Below are 26,816 nucleotides of genomic sequence, written 5' to 3'. Positions count from 1 at the left end.
AGAAAACCCTAGTAGACCAAATAAGAAATGAAAAGGGGGTCATTACAACAGAAACTACAAAAACTCAAAGGACCCTCAGGGAGTACTTTGAGAAGCTTTATGCCACGGAACATGCAAACCTCGAGAAAATGGGTAAGTTCCTAGACCCTATAGACTCGCAAGGATGAACCAAGAAGACCTGAAATACCTTAACAGACCTATCACCATCAAGAAAATTGAAATAGTAATAAAAATTCTCCCCAAGTACAAAAGTCCTGGCCCAGATGGATTCACTAGTGAATTCTTCCAAATCTTTAAAGAGGACTTACTCCCAATCCTCCTTAAGCTTTTCCACAAAATTGAAATATCAAAAACACTTTCAAACAGTTTCTATGAAGCAAATATCACCCTGATACCAAAAGCAGGGGGCTGGAGAAATAGCACAGCAGTAGGGCGTTCGCCTTGCACGCAGCCAATATGGCAGACCGAGTTCAAGTCCTCCGCCCCTCTCAGAAAGCCCAGCAAGCTACCGAGAGTATCTCGCCTGCATGGCAGAGCCTGGCAAGCTACCCGTGACACATTCAATATGCCAAACACAGTAACAACAAGTTTCACGATGGAGACGTTACTGGGCCCGCTCGATCAAATCGATGAACAACAGGAGGACTGTGACCAAAAGCAGACAATGATACCACAAAGAAAGAGAACTACAGGCTGATATCCCGGATGAACAGAGATGCAAAGATCCTCAACAAACTATTAGCAAATAGAATCCAATGACTCATCAAAAATATCTTACACCATGACCAAGTAGGATTCATTCCAGGGATGCAAAGATGGTTTAACATCTGGAAATCTATCAACATAATCCATCATATTAACAAAAGCAAAAAGCACATGATCATATCAATAGATGCAGAGAAAGCATTTGACAAGATCCAGCACACGTTTATGATGAAAACCCTCTCCAAAATGGAGATAGAGGGGACTTTCCTCAATATAGTTAAAGCCATCTACCACAAGCCTACAGCAAGCATGATCCTTAATGGGGAAAAACTGAAAGCCTTCCCTCTAAGATCAAGGACGAGACAAGGATGCCCACTCTCTCCACTGCTGTTCAATATAGTACTGGAAGTACTTGCAATAGCGGTTAGGAAAAAAAAAAAGATATTTAGGGTATTCAGGTAGGAAAGGAAGAAATCAAGCTCTCACTATTTGCAGATGATATACTATACTTAGAGAACCCTATAACCCCTACCAAGAAACTCCTAGAAACAATAGACTTGTATAGTAAAGTTGCAGGCTATAAAATCAATACCCAAAAGTCCATGGCTTTCTTATACACAAAAAGTGACAGAGAAGAAAGTGACATAAAAAAAATTCCATTTACAGTTGTACCCCAGAAAATCAAGTACCTAGAAATCATCTTAACTAAGGAATTAATGGACCTGTACAAAGAAAACTACAAAACGCTACTTCAGGAAATAAAAGAGAATACGAGAAAATGTAAAGATAACCCCTGCTCTTGGATTGGGAAAATTAACATCGTGAAAATGGCAATAGTTCCCAAAGCGTTGTACAAATTCAATGTGATCCCTATAATACTACCCATGACATTCTTTAAAGGAATGGAGAAAACACTCCCGAAATTCATAAGGAACAATGAGCCCCCAAGAATAGCTAAAGCATTTCTTGGGGAAAAGAAAATAGAAGGAGTCAACCTCCCTAACTTTAAACTCTACTACAAAGCAGTAATAATTAAAACAGCATGGTACTGGAACAAAGGCAGAGCTGCATAACAATGGAACAGGGTTGAATATACTGATTTCTCCCCTCAAATATATGATCATCTAATCTTTGATAAGGGAGGAAGAAATGTGAAGTGGAGCAAGGAAAGCCTCTTTAACAAATTGTGCTGGCAAAACTGGACAGCTACATGCAAAACAGTGGGCTCAGATCTCTGCCTAACACGATGTACAAAAGTAAGATCAAAATGGATTAAAGACCTCAACATCAGACCGGAATCAATAAGGTACATTGAAGACAAAGTTGGCAAAACCCTCCATGACATTGAAGCTAATGGTATCTTCAAAGATGTATGTCACTGGCCAAGAAAATGAAAACAGAGGTAGATAAATGGGACTATCTTAAACTAAGAAGCTTCTGCACCTCCAAAGACACAGTGACCAAAACACAAAGACAGTTTACAGAATGGGAAATGATATTCACCCAATACACATCCAACAAGGGATTGATATCAAGGATATACAAAGTACTAGTTGAACTCCACAAGAAGAAAACATCCAACCCCATCAAAAAATGGGACAATGAAATGAACAGATACTTTCTCAAAGAAGAAATCCGAATGGCAAAAAAGCACATGAGAAAATGCTCTACATCATTAATCATCAGGGAGATGCAGATCAAAACCACAATGAGATATCATCTCACACCACAGAGACTGGCCCACATTCAAAAAACAAAAGCAACCTGTACTGGCACGGATGTGGCGAGAAAGGGACCCTCCTTCACTGCTGGTGGGAATGCCGACTGGTTCAGCCCTTTTGGAAAACAGTATGGACGATTCTCAAAAAATTAGAAATTGAGCTCCCACTTGACCCAGCAATACCACTCCTGGGAATATATCCCAGAGAGGCAAAAAAGTATAGTCGATGTGACATCTGCACTTGTTTGTTCATTGCAGCGCTGTTTACAATAGCCAGAATCTGGAAAAAACTTGAGTGCCCGAGAACAGTTGACTGGTTAAACAAACGTTGGTACATCTACACAATGGAGTACTATGTAGCTGTTAGAAAAGATGAAGTCATGAAATTTACATACAAATGGTTCTACATGGAAAGTAACATGCTAAGAGAAATGAGTCAGAAAGAGAGGGACATAGAAAGATTGCATTCATCTGGGGAACATAAAGTAACAAAATAGTAGACTAACATCCAAGAATAGCTGAGATAATTACCAGGATGTTTACTTCATGGTTTGGAGGCCAGCTACACATATTCAGGGAAAAGGGAGCTCAGATAGAGAAGGAAGCACTAAACAAAGGGTGTTGGGATGATCCTCCCAGGATGGGAGAAGCATACTGAAAGTAGACTATAGACTGAACATGATTGCCACTCAATGCCTCTTTTGAAAACCACAACACCCAAAAGGAGAGAGAGAACAAAAGGGAATGCCCTGCTACACAGGCAGGGTGGGACGCGGCAGGAGGATGAGGGGGTTGGAGGGATATTGGGATCCGTGGTGGTGGAGAATGGGCACTGGTGGAGGAATGGGTACTTGATCATTGTATAATTGAAACCCAAGCACAAAAATTTGTAATTCTACAACTGTACCTCATGGTGTTTCACTAATAAAATTTTTGAAAAAATTGTTATATACAGATTTGTGCTAATATATACATATATGTATGTATTTGATTAAAGTAACTGCGTAGATATCTCTATTTAATATGCATAATACAAATGTAAGGATGCACTGAGCAACAAAATTCTAAGCTAAAATAAAAACTATTAGTATAAATATCAAAACTTCTTAGATTGTTAAATGTTTACAAAACAATGTTAAATGTTTACAAAACACACTCATACTTAATAGGTACATATAAATGGCAATAAGTAGAATTATTGCTACAAAATTAGCAGATTTCTGGTGGAGAGTCTTATGAACTTTGGTAATAAAAATGCAGTAACTTTTTATATCAAATTTATTAATATTATACTTATTATAATCATGTTATCTCCAATACACTGTCACTGTCACTGTCCTGTTGTTCATTGATTTGCTCAAGCGGGCCCCGTAATATCTCCACTGTGACACTTGTTACTATGTTTGGCATATCGAATATGTCATGGGTAGCTTGCCAGGCTTTGCCATGAGGGCAAGATACTCTGGGTAGCTTGCCGGGTTCTCCCAGAGGGGTGGAAGAATCGAACCTGGGTCAGCTGGGTTGGCTGTGTGCAAGGCAAATGCCCTACCTGCTCTACTATCACTCCAGCCCATCTCAAATACAATAAAAAATAAATAAAAAATAAAATGATTTACAGGAAATGAACTTGCATTTGTTCTCATTTCAACGCATCCAGATCTCTTGATTCTGATATTTTCCCCACATAACACTAATCAACACTCAATATTCTATATAATCTAACAGTTTATCTGATACACATATGTGATATTTTTCATCCATAATATAGCTTCACAAGGTTAGGCATTCCTCTTTCTTTTGATTACTGATAAATTTCATGTTCCTAAATTAATTCCAATACAACATAGATATTCAGTGTATATTTGTTGAATGGATTTTCTACAACAATTCCATTTAAAATGAGAAGGAAATATTAATTACACTTAAAGCATGATTGCTTAAAGTCAAGATCTGAAAGAAAGATTAAAAAGCAGTAACTTTTTAAATAAAATGCTCCTTGGCTACAATGAGAAAGTCTAACGTAAACTGATATTCTCTTCTCCATCAAACAAGCTATTATATAGACTTAAGCGGCATAAAAAATTAAAAATAAATCAAATGCTCTAGAGTGAGGATATTCTATTACCAGATATAAAAAGAAGTTGTCTTTATGATCAAAGGAACACTTTGAGAAGCCTTGGTGAATAACAGAACAAGCATGCTAATGTGATTTTTGAAAAGAGAAGCAATGACAAATTAATGCCTGTGCAATTAGTATAAATGACTGGAAAAATGTTATTACCAATCACTATTTCAAAACATGCTGTTCATAAAGAACAAATACAAGCAAATATTTTTTATTTTTTTAAACTCTCTTAATTGAATCACTGTGCAACAGATCCTTACAAAGCTGTTCATGATTGAATTTCAGTCATAAAATAGTCCAACACCCATCCCTCTACCAGTGCACATTTCCAGCACCCGTGTCCCTAGATTACCTCCCAACACCCCACCCCCACTCCCTGCCTGCCTCTGTGGCAGGCGTACAAGCAAATATTAAGCTATGCATTTCTGAAAAAATGGACTGATTTTTAATGATTTTTAATCACCATGAAATAAGAATTACAAAGTTAGTTCCTTGTTAAGTTTCAGGCATAAAATGTTCGACCACAAATTATTTAACGTTTAAGAACTCCACTTTTTGATCCAGAATTTCACAGAGGACTATTAAGAAATTTATTAATTAATAACATACAATCACATATGGTCATATGGGAGTTATGCAGACTTATGTACTGTCATACTCTGAAGTGTTTGACAGAGGAAAACAATTTTTACACCATATGTTTATGTAGACCAAGACAGCCATGGTACAGCATGATATGCATACACAGGAGTAACACAGATAGAAGAAAATGATATATATGATCATTCTGGAGCTGTTGGTGACTATTAGAAGCGATGAAACATATACAATCATGATGTAACATCAGATGAGATTAATCTAGCGACCTGAGAGGTGGCATAGCATGATCCTTGGTTCCTAAAGAAGTGATGGACAAATCTATTGAGATGTACATTCTTCATATGGATTGCATACAGTGTTTACATGAGATAACACAGGTTTTATCACTGTATCACTGTCCTCCCGTTGATCGTCGATTTGCTCGAGCGGGCCCAGTAATGTCTCCATTGGAGACTTTGTTGTTACTGTGTTTGGCATATCGAATATGTCACGGGGAGTTTGCCAGGCTCTGCCGTGCGGGCGAGATAGTCTTGGTAGCTTGCCGGGCTCTCCGAGAGGGGCGGAGGAATCGAACTCGGGTCGGCCATGTTGACTGCGTGCAAGGCAAACGCCCTACCGCTGTGCTATCGCTCCAGCCCCCGCAGATTTTATGCAAATATAAAATCCTCAGAATGATTAATCATATGTAGTATAGCAACTGAAAGTCAACATGGATATGACACGCAGGCAAGGTAGATTCACTTGTACCTGAAGATGGTGCAGACATAGGGTGGCTTTCTAAAGAATACTCAGGAAATAATGGTAGAAGAGTCAAGAAGAGAGTACAGAAGTTAGGGTTCTTGTCTTGCACGCACACAACTGGTTTGATCTCAGTGCCACATGGCCTCCAGAGTATCACCAAGCATGGACCTAGAAGCACCCAAGCACTGCTGCAGCCGCCTTGGAAGCCCTTGAGTACTGGTGGAATTGGAGAACTCTGAGCAGTACTAGGGTGGCATAGTGGTTCCCAGCACCACAGGTCCTAAATAGCATCACACCCCACGGGCCCTAGACTGAACCACAATATGATTTGCAGGTATGACTGAATATGGCCCCTAAGGATATGATAAATAGTATAGCATTTTATGTACCAGAACTAGATAATATATATATATATATATATATATATATATATATATGATACTGTAATGAAGGTGGTATACAAGAACATAGCAGAGAACAATAAGTGATCATACATGTGAAGGCCATGACATTGATACTATTCCATGGTCAACAGAATGACACAGAAATATGATAGCATTACATAATGGAATGAAGCATATGGAATAGAGTGTGGTTTCATAAATTGATATTAAAGAGAGAACAGATAAAAGTAATATATAGAGTTTTTCTCATGGAAATAATACCCATAAAAACATTGTGAATGGCTAACAGAGGTACTTATCTACAAATAGATAGGCATTCATCAAGAGAGGAAGAAAATAGTAAAGTATTTTTTTGTGACTTTAACTATTATGGAGAAACATAGGACAACTGTCCATGTGGTTATCAACAGAATGACTCAGAGACAGTGGGTTATAGCATACATACTTATAGTTATAAAAAAATGAAACAGGATAATATAATCAATGGTTATAAAGGAAATGACAGACATTGAGTAGAATTATATATTGCTATGAAGGGTACTATAAAGACATTGGAGCATGAAGTACAAGTTATGTTATGATAATACATGTGAAAATTAGTGTTTATCACCATCATGGAGAAATGATCCTCAGTACAGTATGTATGGCTCTAAGAGAGATACCAAAATAACATGTAATCTTGTTTTCTAGGAAATTATTGAGTTATAGTGTGGGTTCATAATTGTAACAGTATAATTGAGAGACAGCAAAGTATATAGGTGATTGCACAGCTCATGACAGAAACAGGGTAACAGCACACACTCAAGCTTACCAGAGAGAATAGGTCACAATCATATTGTATGGTGTGTAGTTATCAGAGATAAAGCAGTCATGTAATGCTTTGTTTGTCTTGTTCTGTCAGGAATGATTACCATTGAACCATAAAGTAACATGATCAATTTGGAGGTACAGTGCATGCAATAGCTGCAAGGAACATATTGTTGCAGATACACTATAGCACAATCCATGACTATAAAGTTTATTATACAAGAATATTACAGCATTCTATGTTGTCCTGAAGGAGGTAACACAGAATTTAATATTTCATGTGGTTACTAAGCATATGGAAGTAGTTGATATGTGATTTTCAGGGAGGTAGCACTAACTCTTTAACTTCTGGGTTTTGAAGGAAATGAGAAAGACAAAGATTAAGCACATAATAAGTGATTAACGGAATGATGATGCAGACACACAGTGACACACCACATATGACGATGAGTGTGTCAGTGTACACAGCATCATTGGAAATCTAATATACACAAATTGCTCTTTATCTTGTATCATTGACAGAATATAACATGGGTATTATTTAGCATGTCCAGTGATGAGGGAGAGGATATATAGAAAAGTGTAAAAACTTACATGTTGATCACAAAGATGAATGTAACACTATATTAGATCCTTGTTGTGCACGTAAGTGATGGTGTGGTGTGGAATGGTGTGGCGTGTGTGAGATGTGGTACAATATGATATAGAATAGCATCAACAAAGAGAAACACATAGAAATAGCACATAAGAACACTTGGTTTCCATGGCACAATACACACGTAATGAATCAACATACTTGGTTTCAAGAAGGATGACAGTGTAGTAGCATGGATGGACACTGGAGAAATAATACAGATGAAAAGTAGCTGTATTTCTGGTCAAGGAGATGATATAGACAATGTAATTTCATAAGAAACCTTTAAGGAGATGATAAAGACAGCATCACACGATTATCAGTATATAACACACATCATCTGTTGTATGGCATCATCTGTTGCTTAAAAAGGATGATATAAAAAATGAGTAAGTATGTCTTTCAGTGCCGTTGATCATTGCCATCTCAATGCCATTAACCAATGTCATGATTCATAGTGGATAATTATAACTTTGTATCAAGGAGCTAATAAGTACAGAATCTTAAAAACTCAAGAAAACATGAGTGAGAAGGAAAAGACATGGTTTGTTATCCTCCTTGAATATCCAAGATGACACAGAATAGATATGTGGTATTAGAGAGTGGTAGTTTACTATCATTATTTCAAAAGTATGATGGCATATTCTAAAATAATATAACCTTCCTGAAAAAGAATACAACCATGCCCTATTGCTCATACCTGAGCCCATAGACTAAGGTCAGCCCAACTCCAACCAAATCACATATACATGTTGAAGCTCTGGTACTTTTGAAAGAGACTTTTTTAAAGGTAAGTTCTCTAAAGAAGATAGTAAGCTAAAATAAGTTCTTTAGAGTAGACTGTGATCTAATAAGTATCTCTAACAAAAAGAGAATAGAGCAAACACATATAGGAAGAGTGTGTAAAGACAAGAAAAATATGGTCACCCATGGACCTCCAATGACATTCTTGATGACACATTAATGCCCTACTTATAGTCTCCATAATCATCAGAAACTTCATTTATATTAAATTACCAAGTGATAGCACAATGGTAGGGTGTTTGCCTTGTGCGCAGCCAGCCTGGCCGAGCCGGGTTCGATTCCTCTGCCCCTTTCAGAGAGTACCTCGCCTGTCCAGCAAAACCTGGCAAGCTACCCATGACATATTCAATATGCCAAACACAGTAACAACAAGTCTCAAAATGGAGACATTACTGGGCCCGCTCGAGCAAATCGATGAACAACGGGAAGACAGTGTTTGCTTGTTTGTACCTAGTCAGAGGTATAGTCATTAAAACCTATAAAGTAATTAGTTACCAAAGATATTATTCATGTACAATACAGCATCCTATGTCTAGTCCTGGAAATAGTGTGGTATCATAAAAGTTGTAAAAGACATGCAGCCATGTTACAGCATTGTACATAGTTTCCAGGGATATTCCTATTAGTAGGAAATCAGAAAGGAATATCAAGATTTTATACAAGCCATGAGTAACTTCATTCATTGTCAAGGACAGTGAGACATAAAATAGCTTCATTTATGATTATCAAGGTGATGACCCAGAAAAAAAGTACAGCATCATTTGGTTTTCAGGGAGATTATGATGCAAAGTACAGAGTCATACATTATCATGATATGACACTGCATAATCATTAGAGTGGTAATATAGGGATATTTTATGCTCTGTAAGGATTGACAGGCACATTGTAGCCTTACAGGTGTATATTATAATATCGTAAATATGACAAATACACAGTGAAGCATCAAAATAGTCATGAGTGATACATAATCATTAGAGTAATGCATAAACAATATAACATCACATCCTAAGACATTGTATAGTGTCAAACATGTTTCTTAAGTACAAAAATACTGTAGCATGAAACTGTTAAAGAGTAGTAAAGTAGAACAGAATATGGTGACACATTATGTGCATTACATATAGTCATCAAAGAAGCGATCAGAGCATATCATTATATTTGACTATAAAGAAAATATTAGAGCATGATATATAGTCTCATGTGTCATTATGATGAAAATAGTCATAGTATAATAACATACATGTTTCAGAGAGATAACAGAATTATCATAGCATCTTGACTGGTAGACAAATGATATGTTTACCAGTGTATTACACAAACCCCATGTGTGTGTGAAGGAGAATATGAAACCACGATGTAGAATTATAAATAGAATGTACTTTAGCACAAATTTTCAAGTTGTTTTCATAGAGAGTATAATATCATAGATGCTTTCTGTAAAGATGATATATAATATGCCTTCATTCAGAGTACTCAGAGCAAGCATCATACAAAACTTCATGCAGATGTTTTGCACATAATGTATACTCATATACTTCTGTGAATTGGGTGACAGATGACTGTAACAACCTTCAATAAAAAGATGCAGTGCTTCATTACAATAATTTCTTTTAAAATTGCATACTTGGTATGGTACAATACATACTTATAGTGGAATTGATAAAGTGCATCATCGTATATGATATTTAGGATGTGAAAAAAACTGTGCATGTTAATGCACATAAGCCATTTATCAGAACTGTTTTCCACTTAAAAGAAGCACATGTTCTCTTATAAACAGTTCTCTCTCTTTCTCTCTATCTCTCTCTCCCTACCTCACATCTTAAATTTTTTTCAATAAAAATTACTTTGCTTCAAAAAGTATAGTCGAAACAACATCTGCAGTTGTCTGTTCATTGCAGCACTGTTTACAATAGTTAGAATCTGGAAAAAACCTGAGTGTCCAAGAACAGAGGACTGGTTAAAGAAGCTTTGGTACATCTACACAATGGAATACTATGTAGCTGTCAGAAAGGATGAGGTCATGAAATTTACATACAAGTGGTACTACATGGAAAGTATCATGCTAAATGAAATGAGTGAGAAAGAGAGGGATAGACATAGAAAGATTGCATTCATCTTGGTAACATAAAGTAACAAAATAGGAGACTAACACCCAAGAATAGTCGAGATAAGTACCAGGCGGATTACTCCATGGCTTTGAGGACAACCGCACACGCTAGGGGAAAAGACAGCTCAGACAGAGAAGGGAGCACCAAATAAAGAGTGTTGGGAGGTTCCTCTCAGGATGGGAGATGCAGGATGAGAGTAGACTATAGTCCGAACAAGATTGCCACTCAATATCTCTTTCGCAAACCATAGCGCTCAAAAGGAGAGAGAGAACAAAAGGGAATGCCCTGCAACAGTGGCAGAGTGGGATGGGGGATGGGGGGAAGAGGAGTAGAAGGGATACTGGGACGGGTGGTGGTGGAGAATGGGCACTGGTGAAGGGATGGGTATTCAATCACTGTATAACTGAAACCCACAGTCAGTCACAGTCCTCCCATTGTTCATCGATTTTGCTCGAGCAGGCCCAGTAACATCTCCCTTGGAGACTTTGTTGTTACTGTGTTTGGCATATTGAATACCTCACAGGTAGCTTGCCAGGCTCTGCCATGCAGGCTAGGTACTCTCGGTAGCTTGCCGGGCTCTCCAAGAGGGGCGGAGGAATCGAACTCGGGTTGGCCATGTTGGCTGCATGCAAGGCAAACGCCCTACCACTGTGCTGTCACTCCAGCCCATGCTATCGCTCCAGCCCAACTGAAACCCAAGCACAAAAATTTGTAAGTCTACAACTGTACCTCATGGTGTTTCACTAATAAAAATTTAAGGAAAAAAATTACTTTGCTTCACAAAAAAATTTATGTATGTGCTATAGGTACATTAGAATTTTTACATCATTATTAGTGGGATTACATAAACAAGGTACATTATACCTGGTCACCAGATCACCAGGTGGATGATATAAACTTAGTGTATTATAATAATCTCTAGAGAGATGACCCTGTGAAGGTAATGACTTGTAAAACTGTGATACTTATGGTTGCCAACAAGATTAGACTTCGTACTTTGATACACGAGTTTGTTGTAGAAATGAAGATAAGCCTGATTTTAACAATGAAATCACAGTCATCATGTGAATGATGCAGAAGCAATATAGGTATCTTTCTGGTTACTAGAGACACGAGATAGATTGACTGTAACTTCATGTAGGGTTATCACATGATATAGATGTCATGTAATATTTTTCATCTTCAGAAGACATATAAAGTAGAATCATCTCATCAAAGTGAACTTGAAAAACAGCAAATGTGGTTGTTTGATGCCTTACATAGTAGTAGGGACTTAAAACACTGGCCAAGGATATAATTGAAATGGAGTACAACAAGAGAGTTGAAGTATTTGTGAAGACACAAATATATCATAGTGTTACAAGGGGTTATAAATGAAATGATATCACATAAGATTGACAGGTAATGATGCATAAATTGCACAGTATCTTACCTATTTGTCAGGAATGCATGCTTCTAATGAATATAATATATTCTTTGGTATCGTAAACTATTCACCTAGCCATGAGAAAGATGGTGCATACATAATGTAGCATCTTACTTGGTCAGTACATAGCATAGCCATAGGCAATGATCAGTGTTGCATCAGTGAAATAAATGCGCAACATAATCACCAGTAGATTTCAGGGATATCATGTAGATATAACACAAAATCAAACTTGGTTTTAAAGAGTTGGATGAATACCCACCATAGAATTATATAGAGTTTTCTAGATTATGAAGATAATATTTAATGTAGCAAGGGTCCCAGGGAGATTATATGGACATAATATAAAGGTATACATAGTCAAAAGAGAAACTGCACATATAGTGTAGCACCAATTAGAGCTATTAATATGATGATATAGACAGTATCAAATCATTCATGGGAATCACTCATGTGAATCACTCATGTAATTTTTTTAATAGAGGTATGGCATAGTATTCCGTAGGTTAATCACAAAAATTAGCATTTGGCTATAAAAGAGTGTCATTTTATTATCACACTATCAATCGTGAAAGATAAAAGATAAAAGAACTGGCAGAGGAACCCAGGTGTGTGGGACCCGGGGCTAAGATCTCCAAGCCTGCACGGTTTGGGACTGGACCTGTCAGTAGCTAGACAGTTACACCCACCAACTGCTGTGTAACCCCAACAACGGCCAGGATCCAGGGATTATCACAAGCTCCTGGGAGCGCGTGGCCGCATTTGCGGCCACACAACTATTTATTTGCTTTTCTCTAAGTTTTCAGGGTACCTTTAAATATCCTGCCCACATGGCAAGCTATCCGTGGTCTATGCCAAATAGACCAAATTGATATGCCAAATCCAGTAAAAAATGGATCTCATTCCCCTGACCCTGAATATGGCAGAGTTGAGAAGGATGTGGAAGGAGAGGCTGAGAAAATCCCAAGGCAGAAATAGGCTGCCAAAATGAAGAAAGACAAAAATGATTGTCTGTACTTTTAATGCTCGTACGCTGACATCTGCTGCATCCATTGAGGACCTGATGGTACAAGCACGAAAGATCAAGTACGACATCATTGGTCTGACCGAAATGAGAAGACATCAGTCACATCATGCCATTTTCGACACTGGAGAAAAACTGTTCCTTGGAACATGTGATAAAAGAGGCATCGGTGGTGTCGGTATCCTTGTCAACACAAACTTAGCCATGAGCATTGATTCATTTGAATGCCTAACAACCTGAATCAGACGATTACACTTGAATAGATGTGGCTCACTACCGGCAGTTTCTATCTTTGTTGTCTATGCACCAACATCCAGTTATGGTGAAAGAGAAATTGAGAAGTTCTACATGGAGCTGGAGAAGTTCTATAAAGAAGATCACACCTTCTACAAGATCATTGTCGGTGATTTTAATGCTAAAATAGGACCAAGAAGATCAGCCAATAAACTCCACATTGGGACCCATGGCCTAGAATGGAATGAACAGGGTGAGAGACTGTCTGAGTTCATCATGTCAAACAAGACCTGCCATGGTAACTCACAGTTCCAAAAGGCTGAATCTAAACGTTGGACATGGGAGTCTCCTAATGGACGGTTCCACTACAAAATAGACCACATCATATTAAATCAGCAGTTTTGCCTAATCGATGTTACTGTTGTCCCAAAATTCCAAACGGGATCAGACCACCGTCTCCTTCGTGCAAAATTCTACCTCACAGAACGAGGAGAAAAGAATGCAAGGTTTAAGAAGAGGACTCCCAGAACGACCACCAACTGGGAGCTCTTTGGCTCTGTTGCGGCAACATGGGAAGATGCCGTCATTGACAACATTGATGAGGAATACGATCGAATGATTCAGCACCTCCATGATTGTGCGAGGAATGCCAAGAGAGAGATAACCACAAAAAACCACCTTTCTTCGAACACTCTTGAACTTATTCGCCAACGTGACTTGGCACATGCCTCAGGCAACCACAAGCGAACATCCGAGCAGACAAAACAATGCAGAGAAGCCATCAAGGATGACCTCAAAAACAGGAGAGCAGCAGTGCTGGTAGATGCAGCAGAAGCTGGGAAAAGCATTCGTAATGCCCGCCTGTCCTTCACCAACTACAAGACCAAGATGATTGCCCTCTGACATCATGATGGATCTATCACATCTTCCAGAAGGGCAATGGAGAAGATTATTTATGACTTCTACGCAGATCTCTTTAATAGCCATTCCACTTGCCCACATACACATTCCACATAATGGATATGTCGTTCCCAATGTTCTCCCTTCCGAAATACAACATGCCATCTCGTCGGTAAAGAAACAAAGGGCACCTGGCCTAGACAAGATCAGACCTGAACACCTGAAGAACTTACCATCAGTGCTCATCAATACACTGGCTCAGCTCTTCACATGCTACCTGTCTGAATGCAAGGTTCCATCCCAATGGAAAACCAGCAGGACTGTACTACTATACAAGATGGGAGACATCCATGACATTGGCAACTATAGCCCAATCTGCCTATTCTCTGTCATCTACAAACTGTTCACTAGAGTCATCCTGAATAGGATTAGCAGAACACTAGATGGAGGACAACCATGTGAACAAGCCGGATTCCGAAAAGGATTCAGTACCATCAACCACATCCACACGATTACTAAGCTCATTGAGGTTTCTCGGGAGTTCAGGATGCCGCTCTGTCTAACGTTCATTGATTTAAAGGAGGCCTTTGATTCTGTTGAGACAGAAGTGGTCATGGAAGCCCTAGCCAATCAGGGCATACAAACTCAATACATCAGAATCCTTCGTGAACTCTATTGCAGATTCACTACCAGGATCTCACCATTCTACAAAGCAGTAATCATCCATGTCAAGAGAGGGGTTGGGCAGGGTGATACCATTTCACCAAAACTCTTCAGTGCCACCCTCGAGAATATCATGCGACGACTGGAATGGGAAAGCATGGGAGTGAAGATAGATGGTCGGCAACTACAGCACCTCCGCTTTGCTGATGACATCATTCTAATAACACCAAACATCAGCCGAGTGGCACAAATGCTGAACGACTTTGACCATGACTGTGGAAAGGTCAGACTACAGCTGAATCTTACGAAGACAATGTTTATGAGAAACAGCCTTGTTCCTGATGCTCCATTCGCTCTCAATGGAACCACCATCTCCGAATGCAACAGTTATATATACCTAGGTCAAGAAATCAACATGATGAATGACCTGGCACCTGAGTTGCGCAGGAGGAAGAGAGCAGCTTGGAATGCCTTCAAGAGTGTTGAAGAAATAACTAAGAGGACAAAGAACCTCCAGCTACGAACACATCTCTTTGATTCCACTGTTCTTCCTGCATTAACATATGCCTCAGAGACCTGGGCCTTACGAAAACAGGATGAGAATGCTATTCAGGTCTCTCAAAGAGGAATCGAAAGAGCTATGCTTGGAATATCACGATTCACTCAAATGAGAGATAGAATCCGGAGTTCTGACATCCGTCGACGATCAAGGATCAGGGACGCTGTCTCATTTGCCAAGGCATCAAAAATCAGATGGGCTGGACACGTAATGAAGTTTACAGACAACCGCTGGACTAGAGCCATTACTGATTGGATTCCACGGGACATCAAAAGATCACGTGGACACCCACCTACAAGATGGTTAGACTTTGTCAAGACCCTGAATGGTAGGTTTGAGGCTCTGCATGCTCCTAGAACGAACAGATACCACTGGGCTACGCTAGCCCGCAACCGGGATGAATGGAGACGTTACTGGCACCCTTTCAAGTTAATCGATGAATAACGGGGATTAAGTGATTAAGTGATTAAGTGACTATCAATCATTGAAGAGTAGTATAATGTCATGACCATCAGGGAGTTTAGCCAGAATATAGTCTTATGTTAAGCTCTCATGATGATGGAAACTCAGAATAAGAATATAAGTGACTATCAAGAAGATAATCAATGTTGTATAGCAACATATAAAGTTCTCAAGAATATATTATAAATATGGTATAGTAACATCCACAAATGCTCTAAAGATTATACATGTATAGTTTCTATCATAAGTGGTCATGAGGGAGTGAAGCTACAGTTTATAATTATACATGTTTACTAAACAAAACATAAATCCCCATAGATTAAATTTATAAACAAATTTCCTACCATCAGCTGAAGCTGTTGCAATGAGCTTTCCAGTGTAATCAAAACAGCTGTCTAGGATTTCATCATCATGGTCTGTTAATGTTGCTACACATTTTCCATTTGTAGCATCCCATAGCTACAATTAAGAAAACAAAAAATATATATATATATATATATATATGGTCCTTTCTAAAGTGTAAAAAGTGGCCATAAATCATCTTTATTATGTGCTAATGGCAAGTTAAATAGCTTCCTCAGAATCATGTTTACATTTTACCTATTTTGTTAATTAATTAAACCTAGATTCATGACAACAAAGCCCATAGCTAATCACCTAACAAAATGCATAGCCAATCACCTAACAAGGCACATCTTTGTCTAACAAAGATAGACATTTAGAGTGGATCAATTCATATTTGCTACTGTATTAGGAAAAAGTCCTAAGTACAAGCTTCATTGAGCAGAACTGAAGTATCCTGTTTTTGTATGAAGTCATTAAATGATAAATATAGAACTCGATCTAAAAGCATAGTGCTAATAATTGAAAACTAGGTTAAGATTATCATGCCTTTGATGCATAATAAAGTAATAATCCCAGAACACAAACCCAGAGTAACTTGGAGCTGCTGTACTACAAATTCTGAGATGAATCTTTGTTCTGAACAATGAATCTGATCAATCAATGGAAAGAAATTAAACAAAAATGACATATATCTAAAATTTTAAATAAGATCTTTCAGAACATCTGAATCAATTGAAATTATTTTACTTCTTAGCATTATTGTTCCTTGAAACTTGGGGAATTCAGTAACTTCACATAAAAACTGCCAACTTTTGATAGTAGAGTGAGTGATAGTACACTGGGTAGGGCACTTGCCCTGATGCCTCGTATGATTCCCCAAGCATCTTCAGGAATGATCTCAGAGCATGGCTGAGACTGGTTAAAAAATACACACACACACACACACACACACACACACACACACACACACACACACAAATACGAACACACACACAACTATGAATTCTTAAATCACAAATTTTTAAGCTAATATCTTAATTTTACCGGAATATTTTTTAGTTTGCTATTTATTTATTTAAATTTTATTGAATCACTGTGAGAAAGTTACAAGCTTTCATGCTTGGGTTACAATCACACAATGATCAAACACCCATCCCTCCATTAGTGCGCATTCCCCACCACCAATCTCACCAGTATACTCCTCTTCCCCACCCTCCCCCTGCCTCCATGGCAGACAATATTCCCATACTTTCTCTCTCCTTTTGGGCATTATGGTTTGCAATACAGACACTGAGAGGTCATCATGTTTGGTCCATTATATACTTTTGGCACACATCTCCCAACCTGACTAATTCCTCCAGCCATCATTTTCTTAGTGATCCCTTCTCTATTTCATCTGCCTTCTCCCCTCCACTCATGAGGCAGGCTTCCAGCTGTGGGGCAATCCTCTTGGCTCTTGTATCTACTGTCCTTGGGTGTCAGCCTCATGTTATGTTATTCTGTACTCCACAAATGAGTACAGTCCTTTTATGTCTGTCCCTTTCTTTCTGACTCATTTCACTTAGCATGATACTCTCCATATCTATCCACTTATAATCAAATTTCATGACTTCATCTCTCCTAACAGCTGCATAGTATTCCACTGTGTAGATGTACTAAAGTTTCTTTAACCAGTCATCTGTTCAAGGGCACTTGGGTTGATTCAAGATTTTGGGTATTGTGAACAGTGCTCCAATGAACATATAGGTACAGATGTCATTTCTAATGTGCTTTTTTGCATCCTCAGGATATATTCCCAGAAGTGTTATTGCAGGGTCATATGGAAGCTCAATTTCTAGTTTTTGAAGGACTGTCCGTATTGTTTTTCCAGAAAGGCTAGAACCAGTCGGCATTCCCACCAACAGTGAAAGAGCGTCCCTTTCAATGGGCTAGTTTGCTATTTATACAATGACTATATAGCACTGTAGCACTGTCCCCCTGTTGTTCATTGATGTGCTCAAGTGGGCACCAGTAATGTCTCCATTGTGACACTTGTTGTTTCTGTTTTTGGCATATCAAATACATCCCGGGTAGCTTGCCAGGCTTTTGCCATGTGAGCAGGATACTGTTGGTAGCTGTAGCTTGCTGGACTCTCTGAGATGGGAGGAGGAATCAAACCCAGGTTACCCGCATGTAAAGCAAATGCCCTACCCGACTAAAAAAATTACAGATACAAAAATTGTAAAGCACAGATAATGCTTGAACTCACCATGCAGGTTTTATCCATTGAGCCCGTTAATATCAGAGAGCAATCCCAGTTGAATAAGGCACTACTGATCTCCGCAGAATGCCCAATTAAGGTGAATACCTTCCTAGAAAGTAGAAAAGGCTTAACTGTGAAGGTGAAGATTTCTCACTTTAGTATATGCATGATGGGCATGATAAGTGATGATGCCAAGACCATCAGTCTTGATTCAGTCTAGAGTTTACATTCTAGTTCTATAAAACAATATCTTTTGGAGCAAAGGAAATATGTTTTCACTGTAGCTACAAATAATGAGAGATAAGACATAGTAAGACAACATTCTAAGAACAGGGTAGAAAAAAAGAAAGTCATTCTAAAAGTCTTCTCATACCTGATGAGTGGACCTTGGCTGCACATAAAATACACATCTATGCATTAAAAACCCTCCCCTCTCATTTCTTGTGGCATTCTTGATGGGGACCTTTGTTAAAGAGCCTGAGAGAGGAGTTTTACAACACAAATCAATGGATTCAGTTAATGTCTTGGCCACCAGGATCAAAACTATCTAAAAAGGAGATAACAGTTTGGGGTCTGAAAGATTATTCAGAATATTCCTCAGTTCTTGTCCAGTGTGACTATTCCCAGCTATTATTGTCATATTGGTCTCTTTTCTACCTTACCTACTCTCAGCCCCACACACACTTGTAGTTAGTTCCAACCATTGACCAGTCTTCCTAACCTCTGTTTTCCCTGGCCATGGATATTATTCTTCTACTATTTATATAGTTTTATATACCACAAGGTGGAGGGATGGGTGTTGGAATACTTATACACTGGATGACTGAAATCCAATCATGAACAGCTTTGAAAAAAATTTTTTTAAAGTTTGGGGGTTGAATTAAATATGAAAAATTATCCATGGTTTTATTTTTCTACAATATCTGAGCTACTATAATAGCACTGATATTTGATGACACATTATACATGGAATAAATATAATGAGGTTATTGCTAATGTTCTCCTTTTGTGCTGTTATTCTGACGTATTTGTCCAGAATACATCAGAACACCAGCACAAAATGTTTTCCAGAATTCCAAGAAAACATTTGTGGATGAGCAACACGGTTACAGAATACATTTAATTTTTAATATCACCTAGTCCTATAAAATTCCAAACATATCCCAAACTAGGTTAGGCAAATAACAAAAATGGTCTTTTATACTTTCTGGCCCAGTTTAAAAATTCTCAAAAATCAAGGGTACCTTCCAGTATCTGCGTCCCACACTGCAACTGTGTGATCAAAAGACCCCGTGATGATTCTGTTTCCTGGGGTGTTAAATGACAAAGAGATGATTTCAGCTGAATGTCCCTAAAAAATGAGGAGGTATGTCAGCAGATCTTCTACAAGTATACAATATCATAGTTTGAAATAAGATGTGAGAGAAGGCAAAACTATCAAGTAATTTCTTACTGTAGAAGACCTGTGCTATCGCTCCAGGGCTGGAGTGATAGCACAGCGGGTAGGGCGTCTGCCTTGCACGCAGCCAACATGGCCGACCCGAGTTCGATTCCTCCGCCCCTCTCCCAGAGCCCAGCAAGCTACCGAGAGTATTCGATATGCCAGACACAGTAACAACAAAGTCTCCAATGGAGACGTTACTGGGCCCGCTCGAGCAAATCGATGATCAACGGGAGGGCCTTTACTTTACTTTACTTAGAAGACCTGTAGGAACCTTGGGGCAAGAGAAGAGGTAACCATGCATTTGGGTAGCATGAATGGAAATTTTCAGTGATTAGGTTTTGATGACTTCACAATCCTATAAATACATGGAAAATTGATCTGTGAACAAAACCAGTCCATTTTAAGCCAGTAACTGAGGTTTATGAGCTTTTGGGTTTAGGGGTACATGGGGTTGGATTTGAAATAGAGAAGGACCACTCAGTATGAGTAATGGAACCTAGGGTTCATATTCAGAGCATAGACTCCAGGCCTTTCAGCCATCTCCCCTGTAAAGGTTTGCTTGTTTCTTTCTTTGTTTTTTGAGACAAGGGAATATACTTTGGGAAATCAGATTTTTTTCGAAGGACAATACTCCTTTTACATTGTCATGGTAACAGTTGACAAAGACCTCTGCTTTATGAGATAATGAAAAGTGATGGTCAAAAGAAAAATGTTTGTGAAATAAAGTTGATGCATTTTAAAAGGAATTTCTAGATGACTGGATAAATATGGTACATCTATACAATGGAATACTACATAACTGTGTGAAAAATGAAGTCATGAAATTTGCCTATAAATGGATGGACATGGAGAATACCATGCTGAGTGAAAGGACTCAGAAGAGGAAAAAACATAAAATGAGTGCATTCATTTGTGATATATAAGAAAAGAAGTATGAGACTAATATCCAGGCCAAGGCAAACAGGGGCCAGGAGGACTGGTCAGTGGTTGGAATCCACAAATATGTGGGGGGCAGACAGTAACTAAGATAGAGAAGGGACCAGTATGACAATAATAATTGGAAATGATCACGCTGGACAAGAACTGAGTGTTGAAATAATTAAAGGGATATACATGATAGCCTTTGAGTATCTGTATTGCACACCATAATTCCAAAAAGGAGAGTCAGGAGAGAGAGAGAAAGAGAGAGAAAGAGAGAGAAAGAGAGAGAGAGGAAAGGTACTTGCCATACAGGAAGTCTGGGAGAGCATTTGGGGTGACGGTAGGGAAACAGAGGACACTTTGATGGGAAACATACTTTGGTGGAGGGATGGGCCTTGGAATACTGGGTGACTGAAACTCAATCATGAATCTCATGGTGATTCAATAAAAATTTTTTTTAAAAAGAAGGAAATTCTTACAATAATTTTACATGAACTACACTAACAAACATATAGCTTTTGGCAAGGCTTTCAATGGATTGCAGAGTCAAGACTCTGGGAAGAAGACTTCCTATGGCATAAATTCCTTAAAGCATACCCCTCATTTTCTCATTATGTCAATAAATCAACATAATTACTTTCTACGTTTAAAAAAAGGGTTCAATTAAACATTAAATTCTGCTTAGCTCCATACGAAAAAAAATTAAATGCAGCTGACAAAACCTCTGATTTGTGCACACCTATATTCATCAAGGTGCTATTTAGAGTTGCTTCAAGGTCTGGAAGCAACCCAAGTGCCCACCAACATGTGAGTGGATGAGAAGTGGTCCATATGCACAATGAAATCCCACGCAGCTACCAGCCGAGATGGCATCTTGCCAGATGCAACAACATGAATAGAATCACAGGAGGGTCAGCCTCAGTGAAATAAACCAGAAGGCAAAAACACAAATACCAACTGAATTCTCCCACCCACGGCCTCCATAGAAATCAAGCAGGGAAATAGACATGGCCCAGTTAAGACAAACACTTATGGGGCCTGAGTGATAATACAGCGGGTAGGGCATTTGCCTTGCACACGGCCAACCCAGGTTCAATCCCCAGTATCCCACCGGTCCCCCAAAGCACCATTAGGAGTGTTTCCTGAGTGCAGAGCCAGGATTAAACCCTAAGCATTGCTGGGTATGACCCAAAATAAAATAAAATAAAATAAAAGACAAACACTTACATTCTGACTTTACTACTGAGGTTACCAAGGGGCGCAGAGGTTGTTGGGAAGGGGGCGCTGTATATGGCAACGAATCCTTGAAGACCTGGTATGTGAGCGAACATTTCTACGAGGGGTGATACTGTACCTCTAAGATCTATTCAGTCTTGCAAACCAGTGTGATTTGGATACAAAAACAAGTAACTGTGGCTGAGCACTTCACTCAAGTGCTCAGCACATTAAGCAATGCACCCTCTGGTGGCAAACGGGTACTAAGAGCAGGGCTCTCCCACTGGGCTGCATGAAGAGGTAATGACCCACAGCCACGTGCCCTGTGATCAACATGTGTACTCATATAATAAAGCTAAGTGTGCTGCCTGCAGAAAGGAAACAAGCGTTTGGTTAAAAAAAAAAAAGTGGCATTCTGGTCTTTTAAAAAACTTATTTAGTGACTGCACTCATTTGTGGAATATAAAGTAACAGAATGGAAGACTAACATACAAGAATAATAGAGATAAGAGCCAGCAGGATGATCGCTTCACAGCTTGGAATCCGGCCTCACATCTGGGGGAAAAGCTGGGATAAAGAAGGGACCACTACGTAAATGATGCTTGGAGGGCTCACTTGGGATAAGAGATGCATGCTGAAAATAAACTATAGACCAAACATGATAGCCACTTACCACCTGTATTGCAAACCATAACACCCAAAAGGACAGAGAGAGTAAAAGGGAATGTGCCTTCCACAGAGGAGGGGGTGGGGAGGGATGAGAGTAATGGGAGGGATACTGGGAATATTGGTGGTGGAGAATGGGCACTGGTGGAGGGATGGGTACTTGATCATTTTATGACTAAAACATAATCACGAAAGTTTGTAAGTCTGTAACTGTATCTCACGGTGATTCATTTTTAAAAAATCCTTATTTAGGCAAATTTTTCCTACGAAAGGAGTCCTCCTTTTAAAAATCCATTCATGGAGCTGGAGAGATAGCACAGTGGAAAGGGCGTTTGCCTTGCACGCCCTTTTCCCAGCATCCAATATGGTTCCCTGAGCACCGCCAATAGTAACTCCTGAGCGCAGAACCAGGAGTAACCCCTGTGCATCACCGGGTGTAACCCAAAAAGAAAAAAAAATGTCCATTCATGTTCTGCAAAGAAAAGCAGATACTCCTACCCACTCTGGAGGGAATGGAGCTGTCTTCCGTAGTTCAGACCTGGGAGAGAAGTGAGGGCAGGTGCAAAGCTGTGGCAGCAACAGGCAGGTTCACTGAAATGAATCCTGTGGTTTGGTGCTCTACTGCCTTATTACCACCTGACACTTGTTCCTGACCAAAAACTTAAATATTTTTTGTGGCACAAAAGTCTCTTAAAAGTGGAGGGTTGGTTCGTACATAGTTTGTAGGAATGTTGCCTGGTTCAGCCTCTATGAAGATTTTTCAATAAATCAAAATAGATCTTCCAAAGGGCTCAGTAGTTCCACTTTTGGGCATCAATCTCTCCAAAGATAAAAAATATTAATACAAAAAGATATATGCATGATGCATTCATTGGAGGCTTTAGAAAAACAGTATGGGAACAACTCAAACATGAGACAACAGATGACTGGATTAAAAAGTTGTGGCCTGCCAGTACTCCCCAAAGGACTGTACAAATTCAATGTGATCTCTGTTATGATACCCATGACATTTTTCAAAGAAATGGAGAAAACACTCCTGAAATCCATATGAAACAATAAGCCCCCAAGAATAGCTAAAGCAATTCTTGGGAAAAAGAAAATGGGAGAAATCAACCTCCCTAGTTTCAAACTCTACTACAAAGCAGTAATAAATAAAACAGCATGGTACTGGAACAAAGACAGAGCTGCAGACCAATGGAACAGGGTTGAATATACTGACATTTCCCCCCAAGCATTTGATCATCTAATCTTTGATAAGGGGGCAAGAAACGTGAAGTGGAGCAAGGAAAGCCTCTTTAACAAATTGTTCTGGGAAAACTTGATGGCTACATGCAAAAAGTGGGTTCAAATCTCTGCCTAACACCATGCACAAAAGTAAGATCAAAATGGATTAAAGACCTCAACATCAGACCGGAATACATAAGGTACATTGAAGACAAAGTTGGCGAAATACTCCATGACGTTGAAGCTAATGGTATCTTCAAAGATGTCACGGCACTGGCCAAGCAAGTGAAAACAGAGATAGACCAATGGGACTATCTTAAACTAAGAAGCTTCTGTACCTCCAAAGAAAAAGTGACCAAAATACAAAGACAGTCTACAGAATGGGAAATGATTTTCGCCCAATACACATCTGATAAAAGTATACAAAGTACTGGTTGAACTCCACAAGAAGAAAACATCCAATCCCATCAAAAAATGGGGCAATGAAATGAACAGATACTTTCTCAAAGAAGAAATCCAAATGGCAAAAAGGCACATGAGAAAATGCTCTACATCATTAATCATCAGGGAGATGCAGATCAAAACAACAATGAGATATCATCTCATACCACAGAGACTGGCCCACATCCAAAATAACAAAAGCAACCAGTGTTGGTGCGGATGTGGTGACAAAGGGACCCTCCTTCACTGCTGGTGGGAATGCCGACTGGTTCAGCCCTTTTTGAAAACAGTATGGATGATTCTCAAAAAATTAGAAATTGAGCACCCATTTGACCCAGCAATACCACTCCTGGGAATATATCCCAGAGAGGCAAAAAAGTATAGTCGATGTGACATCTGCACTTGTTTGTTCATTGCAGCACTGTTCTGGAAAACTAGAATCTGGAAAAAACCTGAGTGCCCGAGAACAGATGACTGGTTAAAGAAACTTTGGTACATCTACACAATGGAGTACTATGTAGCTGCTAGAAAGGATGAAGTCATGAAATTTACATACAAGTGGTACTACATTGAAAGTATCATGTTAAGCAAAATGAGTCAGAAAGAGAGGGACAGACATAGAAAGATTGCATTCATCTGGGGAACATAAAGTAACAAAATAGTAGACTAACACCCAAGAATAGCAGAGATAATTTCCAGGAGGTTTACTCCATGGCTTGGAGGCCAGCCACACATGCGAGGGGAAAAGGCAGCTCAGATAGCGAAGGGAGCACCAAATCAAGGGTGTTGAGAAGATCTGCCCAGGATGGGAGATGCATGCTGAAAATAGACTATAGACCGAACATGATTACCATTCAATTCCTCTTTTGCAAACCACAGCACCCACAAGGAGAGAGAGAACAAAAGGGAATGCCCTGCCACAGAGGCAAGGTGGGATTGGGGGGATGGGGGAGAGGGATACTGGGATTAGTGGTGGTGGAGAATGGGCACTGGTGGAGGGATGAGTACTCGATCATTGTATAACTGAAACCCAAGCACAAAAAAGTGTAAGTCTACAACTGTATCTCATGGTGTTTCACTAATAAACACTGAAAAAAAAAGTTGTGGCCTGCACACAAAATAGAATACTATAGAGTCATAAGAAAATACGAAATCATGCAGTCTACTGCTACTTGAATGGATCTGGAAACAAAGGAAGTCAGAAGAAGGAAAATAAAAACCAGGTATCACTCATGATGGTATATATATAGGGAAGAAAGTCAGGGATGCATACAGAATGATAATAAATCATTCTGGATTTGTTATTACCCTGGATTACAAAACTAAGAATGCCAAATTAAGGGAGGGGAAATTGGGAAGGAGGAAGATGATGAGGGAGACTGGGTGTAACTAAAGTGAGGAGCTTTAGTTGGTTGGGTAAAGGTGAAGAAAATGTGTAAATGAAAATCATAAACATCAACACTGTTATAAACGTGGTGATAATTAAAATAAATATTCTAATTTTTTTCAATGAATTTTCCAAGACTTGGGAGGAGACCAAGAGACCCTGGCGGAGGGACACTGACAGTGTGGCAAGTGTGAGGTTGGAACATGTTTACCTAAAACTATTAAGGAAGCAGAAGTAAGGACATGCTAAAACCTAGAGAAGAAATCAGCCAAGTGGAAAGTGAAAATGCACAAGATCACAGTTTCTTTTTCAAAGATAAACAAGATTGACAGACTGTTAACTAGACTCATGAAGGAAAAGGAAAACTCTATTAGTCCACACCAGGATCATTTCCTCTGACTTGATACAGGTGAGATACAGGAGATAGTGTCAATCTCCCTGAATCCTGGAAGAAGTTCCCAGGTCAACTGCCCTGTCTGCCGCTTCTTGGCCCATAGAAGAGTGCAGAATGTGAGAGAGACAAGCATAGAGTGATGGCTTTCATTTGCAGAATATAAGGAAAATTATGAGCATAATAGTCAAAGACAGTAGAAACAAGGGCCAGGACTTTTCCATGGTAGGAAGCTTGTCACAAAGGGAAGGGGGTGAGGTTAAGATAGAGAATGGATAGCTATGACAATAATAGCTGAAAATGACCATTCTGGCCAAGAACTGAATGCTGAAAAGTGGTAGATACAGTGATATGCATGATACCCTTTCAGTACACTGACAAAGCACGGAATGCCTTGAAGAGCGTAAAAGAAGTTGTTAAGAGGACGAAGAACCTCCGGCTCTGGGCACATCTTTTCGACTCCACCATTCTTCCTGCACTAACATACGCCTCAGAGACCTGGGCCCTATGAAAACAGAATGAGAATGCTCTTTGGTCTCCCAAAGAGGAATTGAAAGAGTCACACTTCACTCAAGTGAGAGAAAAAATCCAGACTTCCGACCTCCATCGACAATCAAGGAT

The 26,816-nt window shown here is 39.2% G+C and overlaps 1 protein-coding gene across 1 annotated transcript in view; it reads right to left on the bottom strand.

Annotated features, from left to right (window-relative positions):
* DAW1 (dynein assembly factor with WD repeats 1) overlaps window positions 1-26,816 on the bottom strand; it is a 66,739-nt gene that overhangs the window by 15,870 nt on the left and 24,053 nt on the right. Inside the window, exons 7-9 of the mRNA XM_056122062.1 lie at window positions 19,751-19,857; window positions 18,513-18,615; window positions 16,264-16,378 (exon numbers count right to left, since the gene is read on the bottom strand). Of these exons, the coding sequence (XP_055978037.1) occupies window positions 16,264-16,378; window positions 18,513-18,615; window positions 19,751-19,857 (325 nt within the window). The remainder of the gene's footprint in view (window positions 1-16,263; window positions 16,379-18,512; window positions 18,616-19,750; window positions 19,858-26,816) is intronic.

The sequence above is a fragment of the Sorex fumeus genome, unplaced genomic scaffold (assembly GCF_029834395.1).
Source record: "Sorex fumeus unplaced genomic scaffold, SorFum_2.1 ptg000005l, whole genome shotgun sequence".
Classification (NCBI taxonomy): domain Eukaryota; kingdom Metazoa; phylum Chordata; class Mammalia; order Eulipotyphla; family Soricidae; genus Sorex; species Sorex fumeus.
The sequence above is the reverse complement of the archived record's forward strand: the minus strand, read 5'-3'. Positions and strand labels throughout refer to the sequence as shown.